The sequence below is a fragment of the Gymnoscopelus braueri genome, assembly GCF_963280865.1.
Source record: "Gymnoscopelus braueri genome assembly, chromosome: 19".
Classification (NCBI taxonomy): domain Eukaryota; kingdom Metazoa; phylum Chordata; class Actinopteri; order Myctophiformes; family Myctophidae; genus Gymnoscopelus; species Gymnoscopelus braueri.
This window is the reverse complement of record NC_137621.1, coordinates 10,072,220-10,089,821: the sequence shown is the minus strand read 5'-3', so window position 1 is coordinate 10,089,821 and position 17,602 is coordinate 10,072,220. Positions and strand designations below refer to the sequence as shown.

General features: G+C 44.9%; 1 protein-coding gene across 1 annotated transcript in view; it reads right to left on the bottom strand.

The window, feature by feature from the left end:
- Positions 1-3,863: 3,863 nt before the first annotated feature.
- LOC308074651 (uncharacterized protein) overlaps positions 3,864-17,602 on the bottom strand; it is a gene marked incomplete at both ends in the record, with an annotated part of 46,383 nt that continues 32,644 nt past the window's right edge. Inside the window, 10 exons of the mRNA XM_080414158.1 lie at positions 3,864-4,214; positions 4,709-4,794; positions 4,985-5,857; positions 7,666-7,987; positions 9,488-9,754; positions 10,511-10,649; positions 11,965-12,025; positions 12,212-12,340; positions 13,168-13,298; positions 13,634-13,749. Coding sequence (XP_080270284.1) covers positions 3,864-4,214; positions 4,709-4,794; positions 4,985-5,857; positions 7,666-7,987; positions 9,488-9,754; positions 10,511-10,649; positions 11,965-12,025; positions 12,212-12,340; positions 13,168-13,298; positions 13,634-13,749 — 2,475 coding nt within the window. The remainder of the gene's footprint in view (positions 4,215-4,708; positions 4,795-4,984; positions 5,858-7,665; positions 7,988-9,487; positions 9,755-10,510; positions 10,650-11,964; positions 12,026-12,211; positions 12,341-13,167; positions 13,299-13,633; positions 13,750-17,602) is intronic.

Below are 17,602 nucleotides of genomic sequence, written 5' to 3'. Positions count from 1 at the left end.
TTTACTCTGAACATTTCTTTCACACGTCGGGTCATTAAGGCAACAAAAAGTTAAAACCAGTGTTGTAAACTTTAATAATTACATTTGACACAAACTTTGAGCACCTTCTGGCTGTCTGCTAGATACATCGTCATTCAGTCCCCTTTGGTCAACTGCTGTTGAAATTGAACCTAAAAATGTACAATTGATTGTTTATCGTTTTACTTGAAAACTTGCATTACGTTCAGAAGAACTACTAGAACTCTTAGGGCCCCAAAAAACATGAACATAATGTTGCGTGAATTCACAAGTAGTATAGGCTACAAGGCTTGCAGACAGTGCAGTCTATTGTAGTCCAGCGTCCTATTTTTAGTGTCGGACATTGATTCGTTTAATGTTCCTCAACAGAACAACACAGACAGAACGTTCAACCAGGCTGCATCACAGCCATGATGAAGAAGCTTGACTTTGCATCTTAAATGGTTCCACTTGGGGGCGAAATTGAACTGCAGAAAGTATCTCTCTCTGGGACGTTACTGTAAAAAGTTGGGACTTCTACAACATTGGTTCTCAAGCCATTTAACCCATTAAGACCTGAAGTGATTCTTAATTAATTTTTTCTAAATCCTAACAGTTTTTTGAAGATTTTTCAAAAATAGCAGATCTACAAGCTCATAGCGCGGCACCGAGTGCCGCGCTATGAGCTTGTATATCTGCTATTTTTGAATAGCCAAAGAAATCCTAAGTGACACAGATGCGATCCAGGTCAAGGACCTCCATAACTCAAGAGTGTAGAAATGTACACTTTCAGAGTTACTGACCTGCAAGGGTCCATTTGGAACCCCCGATAAGGAACCCCGACAGTCCCTGGATCCCAAATTGAGAACCACTGTTCTACAATAATACATTACCACCATCAGGTGGAGAGAGAAACTACCGTCGGTTTTCATCCAACAGCAGTGACATAACATGACATGATATCGGAGCAGAGAAACAATACAACAAAGTACAAAACAGCAGGAACTCAGTACTGTTGCTACAGTAGTTGGATGGTGTCATATTACTCATGAATCTTTTAAAAAACACAGTAAGTCGTTTCTGCCGTTTGTCTCCGTGGAACACAACGTCCCATTACCGTAGTAACATTATATCCATCAGTAGTCTCAAAACAAAAAAAGGTGACAAAAAAAACTTCCATGGACCTGTTTCAACCAATAAATAGACATACAGTAACAGTACATACATATAAATGTTCATACGTGATTCTGTAACAGTCTCTCTCTTTCTCTCTCTCTCTCTCTCTCTCTATTTCACACATACACACACAGTCAACTCAGAGTGAAAACATGGATGAATTGTGTTCATTTAAGACTAGAAGATTGATTGCTGTTAAGATATTGTACCATTGTGTTCTAATGCTATGCTGTAGTGTTATGGTGTTACAGTGTTTAAGTGTTGTAGGGTTGTTGTGGTAGTGTTAGTGTTGTGTATACAGGTTCAACAGACTAAACCCTGGTGTGTAATGGTGCTTTTCCAGTGCAAAGGACCGACTCGACTCGCTCTTCCACTCAATGTAGTTGGTCATCATTATAGCGATGTCCAACCCTTTGTATAGATGATTGCTTAATAATCCTTAAAATAAAGTTAATGTTTATGCTAATACCAGAAATTATCTGCAGTCTAACAACAAAAAAATTTGGCAAGAAATAGGCCAATATTTATCAATATTGATTAATTTCACAATGAACCACTTAAGCCCCTAAATACTTCGTCATATGACAAATAGCGGGGAAATAGCAGATCTAAAAGCTCAGAACTGGATACAGCAATTGAATGAAAGCACCCCCCCCCCCCCAATTCTGCCAAGTAAATTCAACCCCAAGGGAGAGGAAATAAAATGCAAGTAGATTAAAGTTGAGCTGGTTCTATGCAAAGGAAAAGCGCCATAAAGTCACTCCAAGCACTTTGATGAATGATGACGGATGGTTATGGTTAGCCGGTAGAGTAAGACTAATGATTATTTTAATTTGATGATAAATTGGCATCATTTTGGAAAGAAAATGTTGAGATTGTTTTCAAAGTGCAAGCGGTTGTCTATAAGCTCACTGTCGACCAACACCCAGTCATGTGAATGACCTGTTAACTTATCAATACATCCATCAATAATAATCACCTTGCTGATGCTGAACCAATACCCAACTCATAATAAATAATATGTAAACCCCAAAACCCTAATAAAACACCCAGTATTGCTAGTAATCCTCTGACTTTAATTGCTGACAATTGTTGTTGAAAAAACAACAACATTCTTTAAGACACGTGCCCGACACAAATCCAAGTGTTAACTGACGAGCTCAGTCTAATCCTCATTTCTGTCTTACAGAGACTGTCTGTCTGTCTGTCTGAGAGACAGACAGACAGACAGACAGACAGTGATTCATAAAGTGTGAGCAGAAAACAGTTCCTGCTGTTTGTCTGTGTAAACATCAGGTAACAGTAAACAGTGCTGCTCTCTGGGACCTGCTCATAATGTCTTCTACCATGCAACACTACACCAGGGCTTTTCTGGGACCTGGAACACAATAAAACCAGGGGTTCTCTGGGACCTGGAACACAATAAAACCAGGGCTTCTCAAACGTTTCCATCTTAAGGACACCCAAACAGCGGTAGACTCCATCTGGCTGCAGCCCCCCCGCCCAAGCCAAATGGCTTTTATTTATTAAATATTTTTTATTTATTTATTTAACCAAAATAGCGTAAATAGCTGATCTACAAGCTCACACAACACTCTCTGCTATTTTCGCTATTTAAATTGTTTTCGTATTTTTGAAAATGTTAGAAAATGTTTGATAACTTTGCCCAAAAATAGGGGCCACCAGGTTGAACGTGGTTCAACTGGTACAATGATTAAATAAAGGAATTGAATTTTTAATATTTTACAGTATATTATAATTCTTTATTTTTTCCTCTCCTTTCCAATAATCTCCCATAGTGCCTATACGGTTTTCAAAGCGCCTCCCGGCTCCGCCACTTTGAAAACCTGTGCAATAAAACACTCTGTCTCGATGTCAAATGAGACGACTGAACAGAAGGCGAGTTTCACGAGAGTTCCTCAGAGCGATCTGGACTCTTCTCTGAATGTCTTCATTGTCACTCAACTGGGGAGAGGAGGGGTGTGTGTGTGTGTGTGTGTGTGTGTGTGTGTGTGTGTGTGTGTGTGTGGGGCATGCCATGCATGCATGCATGTGCATGTAGGTGAGGGTTGATGTTCTAATGAACAAAAACCTGACCAGTTTCACTGTATAAAAAAAAAACGTGTGTTCACGCTTTGATCCACAAGTTTGTAGTTAAGACTGGGAAACAACTTCATAAAAAAACTTAAGACTCCTAAAAAAAAAAACGCGTCCTCTACAAAAGAAACGCAGCGTTCCTTCATTTTGGAAATATCATTGAATGACGCAATCATGCTTTTAATTAAAAAAAATAAAATAAAAAGTAAAATCCGTTAAGACGATTATTGTTCCCGGGCAAAACGAGGTGCACCGAAACCCCAAGGAAATAAAATGGCTTTGAGATCCTTCGTCTATGAGGAGGAAGAGGAGGAGGTGGTCTAGGACAGTTAATCCTCAACCTTTTTTTCATCTCGAGGACCCCCAGTTTGATATGCATGAATCCACGGACCCCCATTTGAGACAGTTTTTTTAAATCTCAACACGGTAAAAATCCTCAGTGTTCATTTAACTCAGAGAGTGTGCAAATGGAACCAAATGGACCCTTACGGGTCCATTTGGTTCCATTTGCTCACTCTCAGATTTTACAGACCCGTATAGGGGTCCATTCGGACCCCTTGGTGGTCCCGGACCCCCCCAAAAGAAACATGGGTCTAGGAGTACTTGTGCTCCAGTCGTTTCTCCACGGCCTGCACCAGGAGAACGGAGTAGCGCTCCAGGAGAGCCAGAGTCCCCTCCTCTTCCTCGCCTCCTCCTCCTCCTCCTCCTCCTCCTCCTCCTCCTCCTCCTGCCACCCCCGGCTCCTCCCCCCCGATGCCGCTACCCACAATGCACGGCGGCGAAGGCGGCGAGCCGGAGCGTCCTGCCGTCGTCGCGATGGCGGCCAATCCGGTGAGAGCAGGGAGGGCGTTGAGCTCCGCCCTGACGGCCAGGAAGGCGTCCGATAGGAGCTTGGACATCTCCATCTGCTCGGGGGAGGAGTTGGCGGCAGGCACGCTGGTCACCTGGAGACACACACAGAGTTTTTGTTCCTATACTTGTGAGGACATCGACAATTTATGATGACGATTTTCTGAATGCATTTTTTTTTTTTAGGCCATTTAAACCCAAAAAATAGCAGATCTACAAGCTCGCAACGAGTTGTGAGCTTGTATTTTAGTTGCTATCTTTAGCGCGCAACACCGGCATGCAACTCAACCTAACCTCTAAATGTCTAATGGTAACCCCAACCTGAGTCTTTTCCTTATTTTTGTAAGCCTTTACAAGCCTTAACAAGAAAACATCCATTTCTCTGTGAGGACCTGGAAAATGGTGCCCATAATGTCAGTTTCTCAAATTATACTATGCTAGTGGCGACATTTTGCCCTCACAAGTAACACACACACACACACACACACACACACACTCATGTGCACATGCGTGTACAAATGCGTGCTTGCATTTATATCTCAATTTGTAATAAAAAATAAAGTGAGTAATGTGTCGCATCTCCTCTCACCTTCCTGTAGACGTCTGCTGCCTTCTGAACACATGTCTGCAATTCACTGACCACTGATCTACACAACTCTACACTCACACACTGACCTGGAGAGAGAGACACACAGAGACAGACAGACAGACAGACAGACAGACAGACAGACAGACAGACAGACAGAGTGTTTATAATCAAACGTTTCTGTTTCCATTCAGGTTTTCTAATGCGATGCATCATAATTGTAACATATGTTAGCATTTTCGCACGAGGGCGGCTACACACTGTAAAGACGAGTCTCACCCTGCAGCTCCTGCGTCAAGGGAGCCTCTGTCTGGGCCTGCTCACGCAGCTCCGCCGTAGGCCCTATGTGCTCTGGTACGGAGCTCTGAGCTGGGGCCTCCTGGGAGCCTTGAAGCTGGGGGGCACTTACTTGGGGAGGGTGTGAAGAGGAGGGGGAGGAGCGAGGAGAGGAGGGGGAGGGGGGAGGAGAGGAAGGGGAGGGGGGCGGAGAGGAGGTCTTGGAAAAGGAGGGGCAGAGAGTGAGCGAGGGTTTATCGGGGAGGGGCTTGCTAATCAGCTTGGACTGCAGGAGACCCTTGGAGGGCGTGGCCGCAGGGTTACCGTGGTTACCGGCCGAGGAGGAGGAGGAGGAGATGAGGGGCAGGACTATGGTGGCGTGGGGGGGCGTGGCCAGAGAGGCGTTGGAGGGAACCACCGCCACGGGGGTATTGGCCCCTCCCCCACCCGGTTTGTTACCACAGAGATGAGCAGGAGACGCCGTCGGCGGGGCTCCGCCCACCCTGGCCGGCGTCGATAACGTCACCGCCGCCGCCGCCGCCACCGCCGCCTGGCTCTCCGACGAACTCCCAGAATCCTCGGAGGGGGAGTGCTCGTTGAGTCCGTCGCCGATGGAAACGGAGCGACACATCTTGGCCATGGAGGAGGTGGTGGGAGACATGTAGGAGGAGCGCTTACGGGGCGTGCTGTTACCGTGGTTACCAGAGGAGGAGGAGGAGGGGTTGGGGCTGTGGAGGGGGGAGTAGGAGGCGGGGGGAAGGGAGGAGGGGGAGAGGGCCCGTCTGGGCGTGGAGGGGAGGGTGGTGGGGCGCTGGGGGAGGGGGAGGGGGAGGGGGGACGCGTCCTTGGAGGGACGGCATACCGACTGGGAGGCATCTACAGAGAGACAATAATACATGAATCATTATATTACATATAATAATAATATACAGTATTATGTCTTCTATATGAAGTTCAAGTTGTACAAGTTGTGTTTGTCTGTGTGCCCGGACTCCAAATATGGACATGCCCAACGTCAGCACAAATAAGAGAGATCAGCGAGAGGGAGAGACCGTTTCACAAACGCAATAACCCAGAATGTTCTGAAATGCGATCTGAAACTTGAATAAATGGCCATATAGACCACCGAAGTCCTGACGTCATTCGTTCATCCCCAGGTTTGCGGAAGTCATTTCTCTATGGAGAATAACATTGGGTCATCTTAGAATCGTCTCATATAAGAATTGTGGTCCAAATATAAACAAACTGTCCCGGCGATATTGTCAGGGAGGAGGTTCTGTATCGTTTATGATAGTCAGTCACTTATATTTGATACAGTCTGTTTCTGGCGAAAATTTTACTAATTCGGCGGAAGTAACATTAGCGTTTTCTCACCGTCAGTTGATGCTTCATATCCATAAGAGTCAACCCGCCGGGGTCATTTGTTTATTTTTGGAACACAGTTCTTATTTGACGCGATATTAAATACGTCTATGGGATTCAGAATGGGGGTGGAAAACTGCGAACCAGGTAGACAAACAAAGGATGTGTAAATGACATCAGACTTCGGTGGTCTATTAGGGGTATTTTACACTAGGCCCGAATTCTTCAGGTGTTTGGTGGTATTTTACACTGGGCCCACCTATACTTCAGGTGTTGGGGATATTTACAATTTACAATTTAGGCATTTAGCAGACGCTCTTAATCCAGAGCGACTTACAGTAAGCAAGGAAAAGATAATACATCAAATGCATAGGAACAGTAATCTAATAATAAAGTAATACATAAGTAAACCAATAATCTAATAATAACTAATACTAAGAACCTATCATCAGCCTGTACATTGAAACTATACACACTATAGGATGCCAGGTCAACAATGACCTGTCATCTGTCTACATAACATGATATCTACATTTTAGCCTTTGCATAATCCTGCAAGGTCGTCAAGGCTAGGACAAGTGCTATGGGCTAACGGTGGAGTCTGAAGAGGTGAGTCTTTAGATTACGGGAGAAGATTGGGAGTGAGTCGTCTGCAGTTCTAATTGCAATGGGGAGTTCATTCCACAGTTTGGGAGCGTTGTCCCGGATGTTTTAGGGAAGGTTCTGACAGCTTCCCTGTGTTAGCTGATCTGAGAGAGCCGGAGGGGTTGTAGGGTTGGATCAGGCTTGAGGATATGGGGGTGCCATACCTTTGCTTGCTTTGTAGGCCAACGTCAGAGTTTGGTACTCTGTGCGGGCAGTAACTGGGAGCCAATGGAGGGAGCGGAGAAGGGGGGAGACATGTGAACATTTTTGGCTGGTTGAAGACCAAGCGTGCTGCGGCATTCTGGATATTTTACACTGGGCCAACCTATACTTCAAGTGTCGTGACGGTTATGTGCTCTCATGGGGAAATTAAGCTCTTGGTCCAAAGAATAAATAAATGTTCCACCAAAAGGAATGCTTTATTGATTGATGTGTTGTCAGCACAATAACCCTGTATCTATCTATCTATCTATCTACAGTATATACTATAATTGACCACATCTGTGTTTGTGTGTGTGTGTGTGTGTGTGTGTGTGTGTGTGTGTGTGTGTGTGTGTGTGTGTGTGTGTGTGTGTGTGTGTGTCACTGTCGTCTGACAGAGCAGTCTCATATGACCCGAGGTAAATAATAATAATAATAATAATAATAATAATAACATAAAGTGCCAGGGTTCTTACCCATCTCAGACAGCAGGCTGTGGACTGACTGGGCCTTGCGGAGCCCTGAGGAGGTGCCGGTTCTCACCACAGGTCCCAGAACCGCCGTCTGGGTCTTCCTCCTGGTCGGGGTGAGGCGCTGGGCCAGGGGAGGCGCAGAGAAGGAGGAGGAGGAGGGGGAGGAGACCTTCTCTGGACCAGGAGAACCAGCCAGCATCTCCTGTTGCTGCTGCTGCTTGGAGGAGACACTGCAGTCCTTAGAGACCTTGGTGTGGTTCTCTCCTGGATCCAGTTGAACCTGGTCCTGGTGGGTGCTGCTCTGCGTTTGGTCCTGGAAGTAGGCCTGTGACAATTATTACATATTAAATCATCTAATCACAAATTATTTGAGATAATCGCAATTATTTTGCATAATCGCCATTAACTCATTCACCGCCAAGGACGAGATTTGACATGGGGTGCGGGGCGCTGCTCCGCAGCCTGTGAATGATCCAAGCACCACCGAAGAAGAGTACACCAAGAAATCATGTGATCACATCAAGAAAAAGCTAGGCACCTTTTCATGTTTTTTTTTCTTATAATTTTTATCCCACGATTTTGTAACCCATATTTTTTCACCCAGTGCCAATTGCCTATGTAATCCTGGGCGCTACTCTCCCTCTGCCAGCCTAGGGAGAGCCCAAGCTGAAGCTCATGCCTCCTTCAATGCATGAGGAGCAAGCAGGCCGCTTCTTATCACCCGACAGGGGGGGAGGTTCCCTGGTTAGACGTAGCGCGTGGAAGAATCAGAATCAGAATCAGAATCAGAAGACTTTATTGCCATGACATGTGAACATGTTAGGAATTTGATTTGGTACAGCGGAGCACAGTTTACAACAGACAGAAACAACACTCCCCAACACCACAGCTATCTTGGGCGGGTTGCCCGTTCCCTCATTGCGACCGCCTTCGTGAGCAGCTGAGGGTTGGAAGGAACACGTTATTCCAACCAGTTCCTTTCCCCTCCATCAGGCGCCCTGGCTGACCAGGGGGAGGCAGTATAGTGACCAGGATTACTGCATGTTTTTGTGAGGGTATTAACTACCCAAGGAGACACGGGGAGAACATGCAAACTCCACACAGAAAGGCCCTTTCACCAACCCCACCTAAGGTATGGGCACTGATGACGCGGAGGAGAGAACACACCCCCAGCGCCCACAGCGTCCCCGGCGGGAATTGAACCCAGGACCTTCTAGCTGTGAGGCGACAGCGCTGCCGACTGCGCCACCGTGCCCCTGGCACCTTTCATGTTAAAGAATTTATATTATATATATATATATATATTTTCAAACGGCCACAGCTCTGGAATGGAGAATCGCGACTGGACATTCCCCCCCCCTCTACTACGACACCCCCCTGCGTGTAATGAGCCGATCTACGTGAGGAAGGAGGCCACAGAGAATATTCCATGATTTTTCAAAGGTACAGTAAAATCGCATTTAATTAATTCCTGGCAGTCAAAGAGTTAATCGCTTCCATGTTGAAAAATGTTCATACATTAACATTTTCAAAGAATAGTGGAAATAGCAGACCTACAAGCTCACAACGCGTTGTGTAGATCGGCTATTTCCACAAGTAATGTTTTTTTTTAAGTATAAAGTTACTAAATATGTCATTTCTTTGTATATTTAGGTAATTTGTCATATCTACCCCTGTGTAACTTCAAAGCCTAAACGCCAAAACAGAAAAGTGATTTTTATGTTCCAGTGTTCAACGTCAAAAACACAATGAAATCGTTAATCGCAATTATTTGTGTGACTATTTAATCGTCATGTAAAATGTCATAATCGTGAGACAGCCCTACCTGGAAGGAACTTGGACCCTGCTGGACCCGAGTCTGGGTTTGGTCATGGACCTGATGAGTCTGGTCCGATTGGTTGGACTTCTCCTGGGGGTTCTTCTGAGGCAGAGAATCCTGATCCAGATTTGGACCCTGGTGGTTCTGGGTCCCTGGTCCCTGCTGCTGGAGGACTGGGTCCTGGAGCTGATCCTCGGTCCAGGACTGAGTCTTCTCCTGAGTCCCGGTCTGGTTCTGACACTGGTCCTGGATGTGTGATGATGACCACGTCTCCTGAGATGAGACACAGATTCACCACTTAAACCTTCTGTTCTCTGGAACGGACCTGAGTTACAACTGTACTTGGACAGCTTTTTTCCCCCCTCCACACAAAATCTCTTCACCAAAAATAGCCGATCTACAAGCTCACGATGCATCATGTTGCGTCACGTTGTGAGCTTGTAGATTGGCTATCTTTGGCTAACATTTTGGCTAACATAGAATATGGATGCTGGGGTTCAAGGGGTTAAGGTAAACATGAGGTAAGTAAAAAATAATCTTCAGATGATCTAAGTAATCTCTATGGTCAGATCATCAGGTAGTGTTGATCAATATGTGCTGGACTACACTGATTAGTTACAATGTAACAGTAGAGCCTCTAATCTAATAAAATCATTTCACCACTTTCAAACTTTGTCCCTATTTTCCCCATTCGTCATAATGACGAAGTATACAGGACAACCCAGGATGCCCTCCGTTAGTCTCTCTCTCTCTCTCTCTCTCTCTCTCTCTCTCTCTCTCTCTCTCTCTCTCTCTCTCTCTCTCTCTCTCTCTCTCTCTCTCTCTCTCTCTCTCTCTCTCTCTCTCTCTCTCTCTCTCTCTCTCTCTCTCTCTCTCTGGTCTGATGTCACACACAACATGATCCGTTGTTTAACAATGCCGATTTATGGTCATGTCAGGGATCCCCAGGGAATAGATGTAGAGGTAGAGAGAACAACCTGCTGCTGAGCCTTACTGTCTGTTAATAGAACATACATCATAGGTTCTGACCTCTCTGACGCACTGTGGAGCCGTCCTCTCCTGGTCCTGGTTCTGGTCCATCAGTGGTCGCACCTCAGACACCAGTGGTCTGACCTTCATCTCCCCTCCTCCTCCTCCTCCTCCTCTGCTGCTGAATGGAAACACAGACCTGAGAGGATGAGGAGAGGAGAAGAGAGAGGAGAGGAGAGGAGAGGAGAGGAGAGGAGAGGAGAGGAGAGGAGAGGGAAGGACAAGAGAGGAGAGGAGAGATAAGAGAAGGACAAGAGAGCAGTTTTTACTTTTTCTACTTTTCTCCCAATTTAGTCATCATGCCAAATCCTCCTTATACTGTAGTTCTTGTCACTGCTGCAGATCCCTAGCCTTGTATGTTGTATAATTGTCTCCGCCGTAGGTGGAGAGTATGTTTTCGCTTCATCCCGCCGTGTGTGAGCATGGCCCCTAGCCAAGCTAACATTGGTCAAGCTCCACGTGACACATGTCAATATGTTGACACCAATGCCTTTGATGGCTAGAGGGACGCATGACGAAATAAAATCCTATAAATAGGTGTGTCACTTCAAAAAAACCATTTTCTGAAGTGAGGTAAGACAGGATCAATCAGTCTTGATTGGAACAGTACCTTCCAGTCCAAATCACCCGTCCGTGCGTGTGTGTGTCCCTCTGAGAACACCTAACATTGGTCAAGCAAAGGCGCAGAAGGCCAAAGCTAAGAAAGCATACTCATCTACAACAGTTTGGTCAAGGTGGCCAATTGTTACAGTATTAAGACTTCGGCCTTGTTGTGGGATCAATTCAACTCTATAGTCCTCTTCTGTGTTACTGTTGTAGATGAGTATGCTTTCTTAGCTTTGGCCTTCTGCGCCTTTGCTTGACCAATGTTAGGTGTTCTCAGAGGGACACACACACGCACGGACGGTACTGTTCCAATGAAGACTGATTGATCCTGTCTTACCTCACTTCAAAAGACATAAATGGCCTTTTGAAGTGACACACCTATTTATAGGATTTTATTTCGTCATGCGTCCCAATTGGCCACCTTGATCAAATACATTATGTAGCACTAGAGAAAACTGACATAGATCAAACACACCAATCAACTGCTGAAACTGTTCAAGACAATGAAGATGAAGAAGACAGACAAGCATTTGAACAAACCAGTCAATTACGACGACTCCCATATGACACATTGCTTCAAGAAGAACATTCTTTAGATGCAGACACTACATAGTCAGTCGCCCCTGCAGAACACCAAAAACCACGCGCATTCTACCAAGACGACCCGTTCTACCAAGACGACCCGTGCTATTAAAATAGCACGGGTCTGCTGGCGGAGACTTGTGCTCCGAGGAGCACATTTTCTAGTTTAAGTTGATATCGGTATCACAACAAACTAATAGTAATAACAATCTTTGTTAAAATAATTTTTTAACATTAACATCTGATTTGAATTGTTGTTTATTTACCTGTTTGTTCCCTGAGAGAGAAACCTGGAAGAGATGCTGACGCTCTCACTGGAATTCTGGCCTGTCACACACACACACACACACACACACACACACACACACACACACACACAGATATATAAAATTAATTGGGAATCGTTTTGAATTGAGAATCAATTTTGAATTTGAGTGTGAGTGTGAGTGTGAGTGTGAGTGTGTGTGTGTGTGTGTGTGTGTGTGTGTGTGTGTGTGTGTGTGTGTGTGTTACCTGAGGTGTTGACGTCGTTCAGGGTGACAAAGTGTTTTTTGAGGAAGACTTCCTGATCTGGAGTCTGAGGTACTTCAGTCTTCATCACCTCAACATCATCATCCTCATCCAGCTCAGACGAGTTCTCCTCTGACACACAGCACACACATGTTAGGAACAGCAGTGATTCACAAAGTAGGGTCCGGGGACCCCCAGGGGTCCTTGAAGGGGTACCAGGGGGTCTCCAGCAAAATGTGTTAAATGATATTTTATACTTCGGCTACTCAAAAATAGCCAATCTATAAGCTTCACAACACATCGCATTGTGAGCTTGTTGATCTGCTATTTTGGAAAAATGTAACACACATCTTCTCCTATGGGGGTCCCTGGCACAAGACATTTTCTTCACTTTGGGGGTCCTTTACGAGAAAATGTTTGAGAACCATTGATATACAGTATGTGTGTGTGAGAAGCATGATGTCATATATCTCTGCTGTCGGGCAGAAACCAACCATGTCCAAAATATAAATTTTTCAGTAAATGAAAAAAAATGTTTTTAATAACGACATCAAAGTTAGTATGGTGACTTTATACATTGTCAGATACTTGTATGTGTCCTTATATTATCATCAATTTACCCAAATCCAGCTCAAGTGGAATTTTTGACCATTAATGTGGAGATAATTTTGTCCATCATCAATGACGAAGTCAGATGGAAAAAAAAACCTAAATTGGAGTTGGTGGATTTGAACGACAGTTTGAGGATCCAATGGAGTTAGGAGGTTTAGTCAGAAGCGTTTCTAATACTTTTCATTGATTCAATATTTGTAAAACCCACATACAGACGTAAAGGGTGTTCAATAGCACTGACTTTTTCAAGAAAATAAAACAGTTGGAAAACAGAGATAGTTAGTTCCTGCCTGACAGCGATATACACTGTCTGTCTGTCTGTCTGTCTGTCTGTCTGTCTGTCTCACCCTCTCCAGTAGGTCTGTCTGGACTGGACAGATGGCTGACAGATCCGTATCCCAGAGAACAGGTGCTGTCTGGACTGTGTTTGTCCTTCACACCGCCTGACCCACCACGTGACTCCTGGACCTGGTACTCACTACGCACACACACAAATTAACAAACGCATGTGTTTACAGTAAACTGTGGAACACGTATGACATCATCACATACTGTCCTATAAGCACTTCCTGTGTGTTGTATGGTCAGATGTTTGCTACCACTTTGAGTAGGTACTGGAGCTGTACTTTGATTTTGGTTGTAAGTACACACACACACACACACACACACACACACACACACACACACACACACACACACACACACACACACACACACACACACACACACACACACACACACACACACACACACACACACACACACACACACACACACACACACACACACACACACACACACACACACACACACCTGCCGGCGAGGCTGGTCTGGTCATCCCAGTTGTCAGGGTAGAGGATGGGGTCAGGGTTAGGGGTCAACAGGATGTAGTCTGGACGAGGACTGATTCTGTCCTCCTCTTCCTCTGTCTGGGGGGGGAAGAGAGAGAGAGAGAGAGAGAGAGGGAGAGGGAGAGAGAGGGAGAGAGAGCGAGAGATCAAAACACATCTACCGACCTACCTACGGGCTATAATTTTGGGCCTAACCCTAACCCACTTTGCTGCAAGGACTCACTCCACCCTTCTCCAGTCTGGAAAATACCAAACGTCACCAAGCATCACCCGCCTGACACCCTGTTGACTGATCTTCATACCTGATCACCCAAAATAGGACCCTCTGTCTGTCTGTCTGTCTGTCTGTCTGTCTGTGTATGTATGTCTGTGTATGTATGTCTGTGTGTGTATGTCTGTCTGTCTGTCTGTCTGTCTGTGTATGTATGTATGTGTGTGTATGTCTGTCTGTCTGTGTATGTCTGTGTGTGTGTGTGTCTGTCTGTCTGTGTATGTATGTGTGTGTATGTATTGGATAATTCCTTTTAACAGGACGTTCATGAAAGTCCTTGCGGGCTTGTTTCCAATGAGGGCCTGTGAGCAATTAGGGGTTAAGAGTCTTGCTCAGGGACACATTTCATTTCATCGACACATATGCTGCGTGGCCTGGAATCGTACCTGGGGCAACCAGGGCCTCTGGCTCCCTAGGCGGGCTCACTAACCACTCAGCTATGGCCGCGTATGTCTGTGTATGTATGTGTGTGTATGTATGTCTGTGTATGTATGTGTGTGTATTAGGGATGGGAAGATATGAAATTTTTATGTCACGATTATTGTGACCAAAATGATTGCGATTTACAATATTATCACGATAATGTAAATAATTATGCTTAAAAATCTTAAAATGCCACTTTTGTTAACCAGTTGAACCCCAGCATCCATAGTCTAGGGTGGAACATTTGGCAAAAATAGCAGATCTACAAGCAACGCGTTGCGAGCTTGTAGATCGGCTTTTGAGATTGTATTTGATTTTTGATTTTTTTTAATCTCTAGGCCATCAATCTACACCGTCAAAAACAAAAATCTGAACTGTGTTAGTTTAACTCTGACAGTGTACAAATTGAAGCAAATGGTTCCATTTGTACACTGTCAGAGTTACAGGCATGTAAAGGTCCATTTGGTTCCTAACAATCAATCTTGTGACTGCACTGAAACTGAAATTATAACACTAATATCACTAATTATAATAGTATGAACTTTTTTGTGGTATTTTTAAAAAGGTTTTCAGAGTACTTGACCACTTCTGTTCGCTCAACACTACATATTTTTGCCCATTTTTTTTTACAAGAGCTTGTAGATCAGCTAGTTTTGCTGAATGTTCACCCCAGCATAGGGACGCTAGGGTTCATGTGGTTTTAAAAAAAAAACACACACAACCAAGCCATTTACACAAGGCAATAATATAATGCACTGGGGGCAAGTACAGTAAGGTCAGTCAGGGGGATGCTACCATTTACCCTCCTGAAGTCTGTGAATAAAAGAAGCCTATGCTACTGTATATCAGCATACTCATAGAAGCATAGACATATCTAACCCGAAGTATTACGGTTTAACCCATTAACACATTGATTGCCTAGATCGAATTAATTCGTTTTTCAAATCCATCGCTTGCGTGCCGCAATTCTGAAGAACGAGTTAATTCGTTCTTTGGAATTTTCATTGTGTTAATCTGTGATCGCGCTGTTCTGTTTATTTTTCATCATAGGTTTCGTTTTCCACTTACTTCACACACACACCGGGATCCGGTTTCATGACGCAGATTCCGTTTCCGGTTCTCTTTTTTTTTTCCCGGTCATTTTCGGCCAGAATAGGGAAAAACACATTTTTTCGCACAGTATAAAAAACTAACGGAGAGCTCCACTTCTATTTTATTTAGTCCGGGTGACGAACAGTCTTCGTCGTCGTGTATCACATCGTACTTAAGGCCGATCAGCGATTGTCGAAAACGTCACATCCGGTTATGACGTATTGACTTACCAAAGCATCTGTCATTTTAACCAATTTAACCATTATCTTATACTTTGGCTATTTATTTTAGAGAAATTGTGAAAATGGGAATATGTGTATTTTTAAAGCAAACATTTGTAACTCAAATCTTTGCTTCTGGGGATTCTACAAAATGTCTTCTAATTCCTAACAGTTTTCTGAAAAAAAACGTATGCTGCTATAATCAGTGGTTCTCAAACGTTTTCATGTCAAGGACCCCCAAAATGATATTTATTTGGCAGCGGACCCCAATCTAAGAATATGTTTGAGTTAAAAATGTTCACTTTAAAAAAAAAAAAAAAAAAAAAAAAAAACCAGTACGATTGAAGACAGAGCGCTCGTTTTTAGGCACGGGGCTCCTTCGGGGCGAGGCGGGGCTTTTCGAGACAGGGTTTATTAGCGAGGCTCGCGAGGAGGAGAAGGAGGACGCGGCGCTGCGAGGCGGGGGTTTATTACGCGAGGCTCGCGAGGAAGAGGAGCCTCCTCCTCCTCCTCGCGTAATAAACCGTCCTCCTTCTCTCCTTCTCCTCCTCCTCCGAGGAGGAGAAGGAGAACGCGGAGAGGCGGGGCTTTGATGCGCCGACGCAGACCTGTCTTTTGTTGTTCCCCCCCACATAGCAACCAGGACACTACGCTAGGGGAACCATAATATCTATGAGGGGAACGCTGAACACGCGTTCACACGCACACGCTTGTCCATGACGGAGGCGCGCCGTCTAGTAGAGCTTGAGGCCGAGGAAGCGCGCCCTCGCGCCTCCAGGCGCGAGTGCCCGCGCTGACCGGCCGATGCTCTACTAGACGACTCAGCGCCGTTTGAGTTGTAAACCGATAGGGACAGAATAGTTCTTTTCATGGATCACTGTGTGTGTGTGTGTGTGTGTGTGTGTGTGTGTGTGTGTGTGTGTGTGTCAGGGAGAAAGTAAAACAAAAGCCAGAACACAATAAAAGTATCTAAACAGTCCTGCTTTCAATAAACCAAAAAAAGCATGAGCGCGTGCGCGTGTGTGTGTGCGCTTTTGTGTGTGTGTGTGTGTGTGTGTGTGTGTGTGTGTGTGTGTGGCCATATATGTTTGCGCACAAGCCTGGCTTGTGGCTCCCTCTAGTGCTGGGTGGGTGGTAAAAACGAGTGCGCTTTCTTCAATCGTACTGGTTCTCCAATCATACTGTAACATATACGTGCACCTACTGTACTAGAGGTTTAATGTATACGTGCACCTACTGTACTAGAGGTTTAATGTATATGTGCACCTACTGTACTAGAGGTTTAATGTATACGTGCACCTACTGTACTAGAGGTTTAATGTATACGTGCACCTACTGTACTAGAGGTTTAATGTATATGTGCACCTACTGTACTAGAGGTTTAATGTATACGTGCACCTACTGTACTAGAGGTTTAATGTATATGTGCACCTACTGTACTAGAGGTTTAATGTATATGTGCACCTACTGTACTAGAGGTTTAATGTATACGTGCACCTACTGTACTAGAGGTTTAATGTATACGTGCACCTACTGTACTAGAGGTTTAATGTATACGTGCACCTACTGTACTAGAGGTTTGGGCCACAGAGGAGACGAGCAGGGAGAGAGGGGGATGACAAGAAGGAGAGAGAGAGAGGGGGGCGGGGGGTGAAGATGAAGATTAGACATTCTAGACAGGAACTGACCATGTCCTTGTGTGTGACTCTTAACAGCTGCTGCGTAGAAGCTCTTCCCGAGCATTGAGCCTCAAACTCCAGTCCACACAAACACACCGTTTCCAAGGTGTCGTTGCCTTTCTCTACATCTCTGCATGTCTGTCTGTGTTCTATCTTTTGTCTTTATCTCGATGTGCCCAAATATGGATGACTGATGTCATAGTACTGGTGACCATAGTACTGACAAAACACATCTTATTATTAGC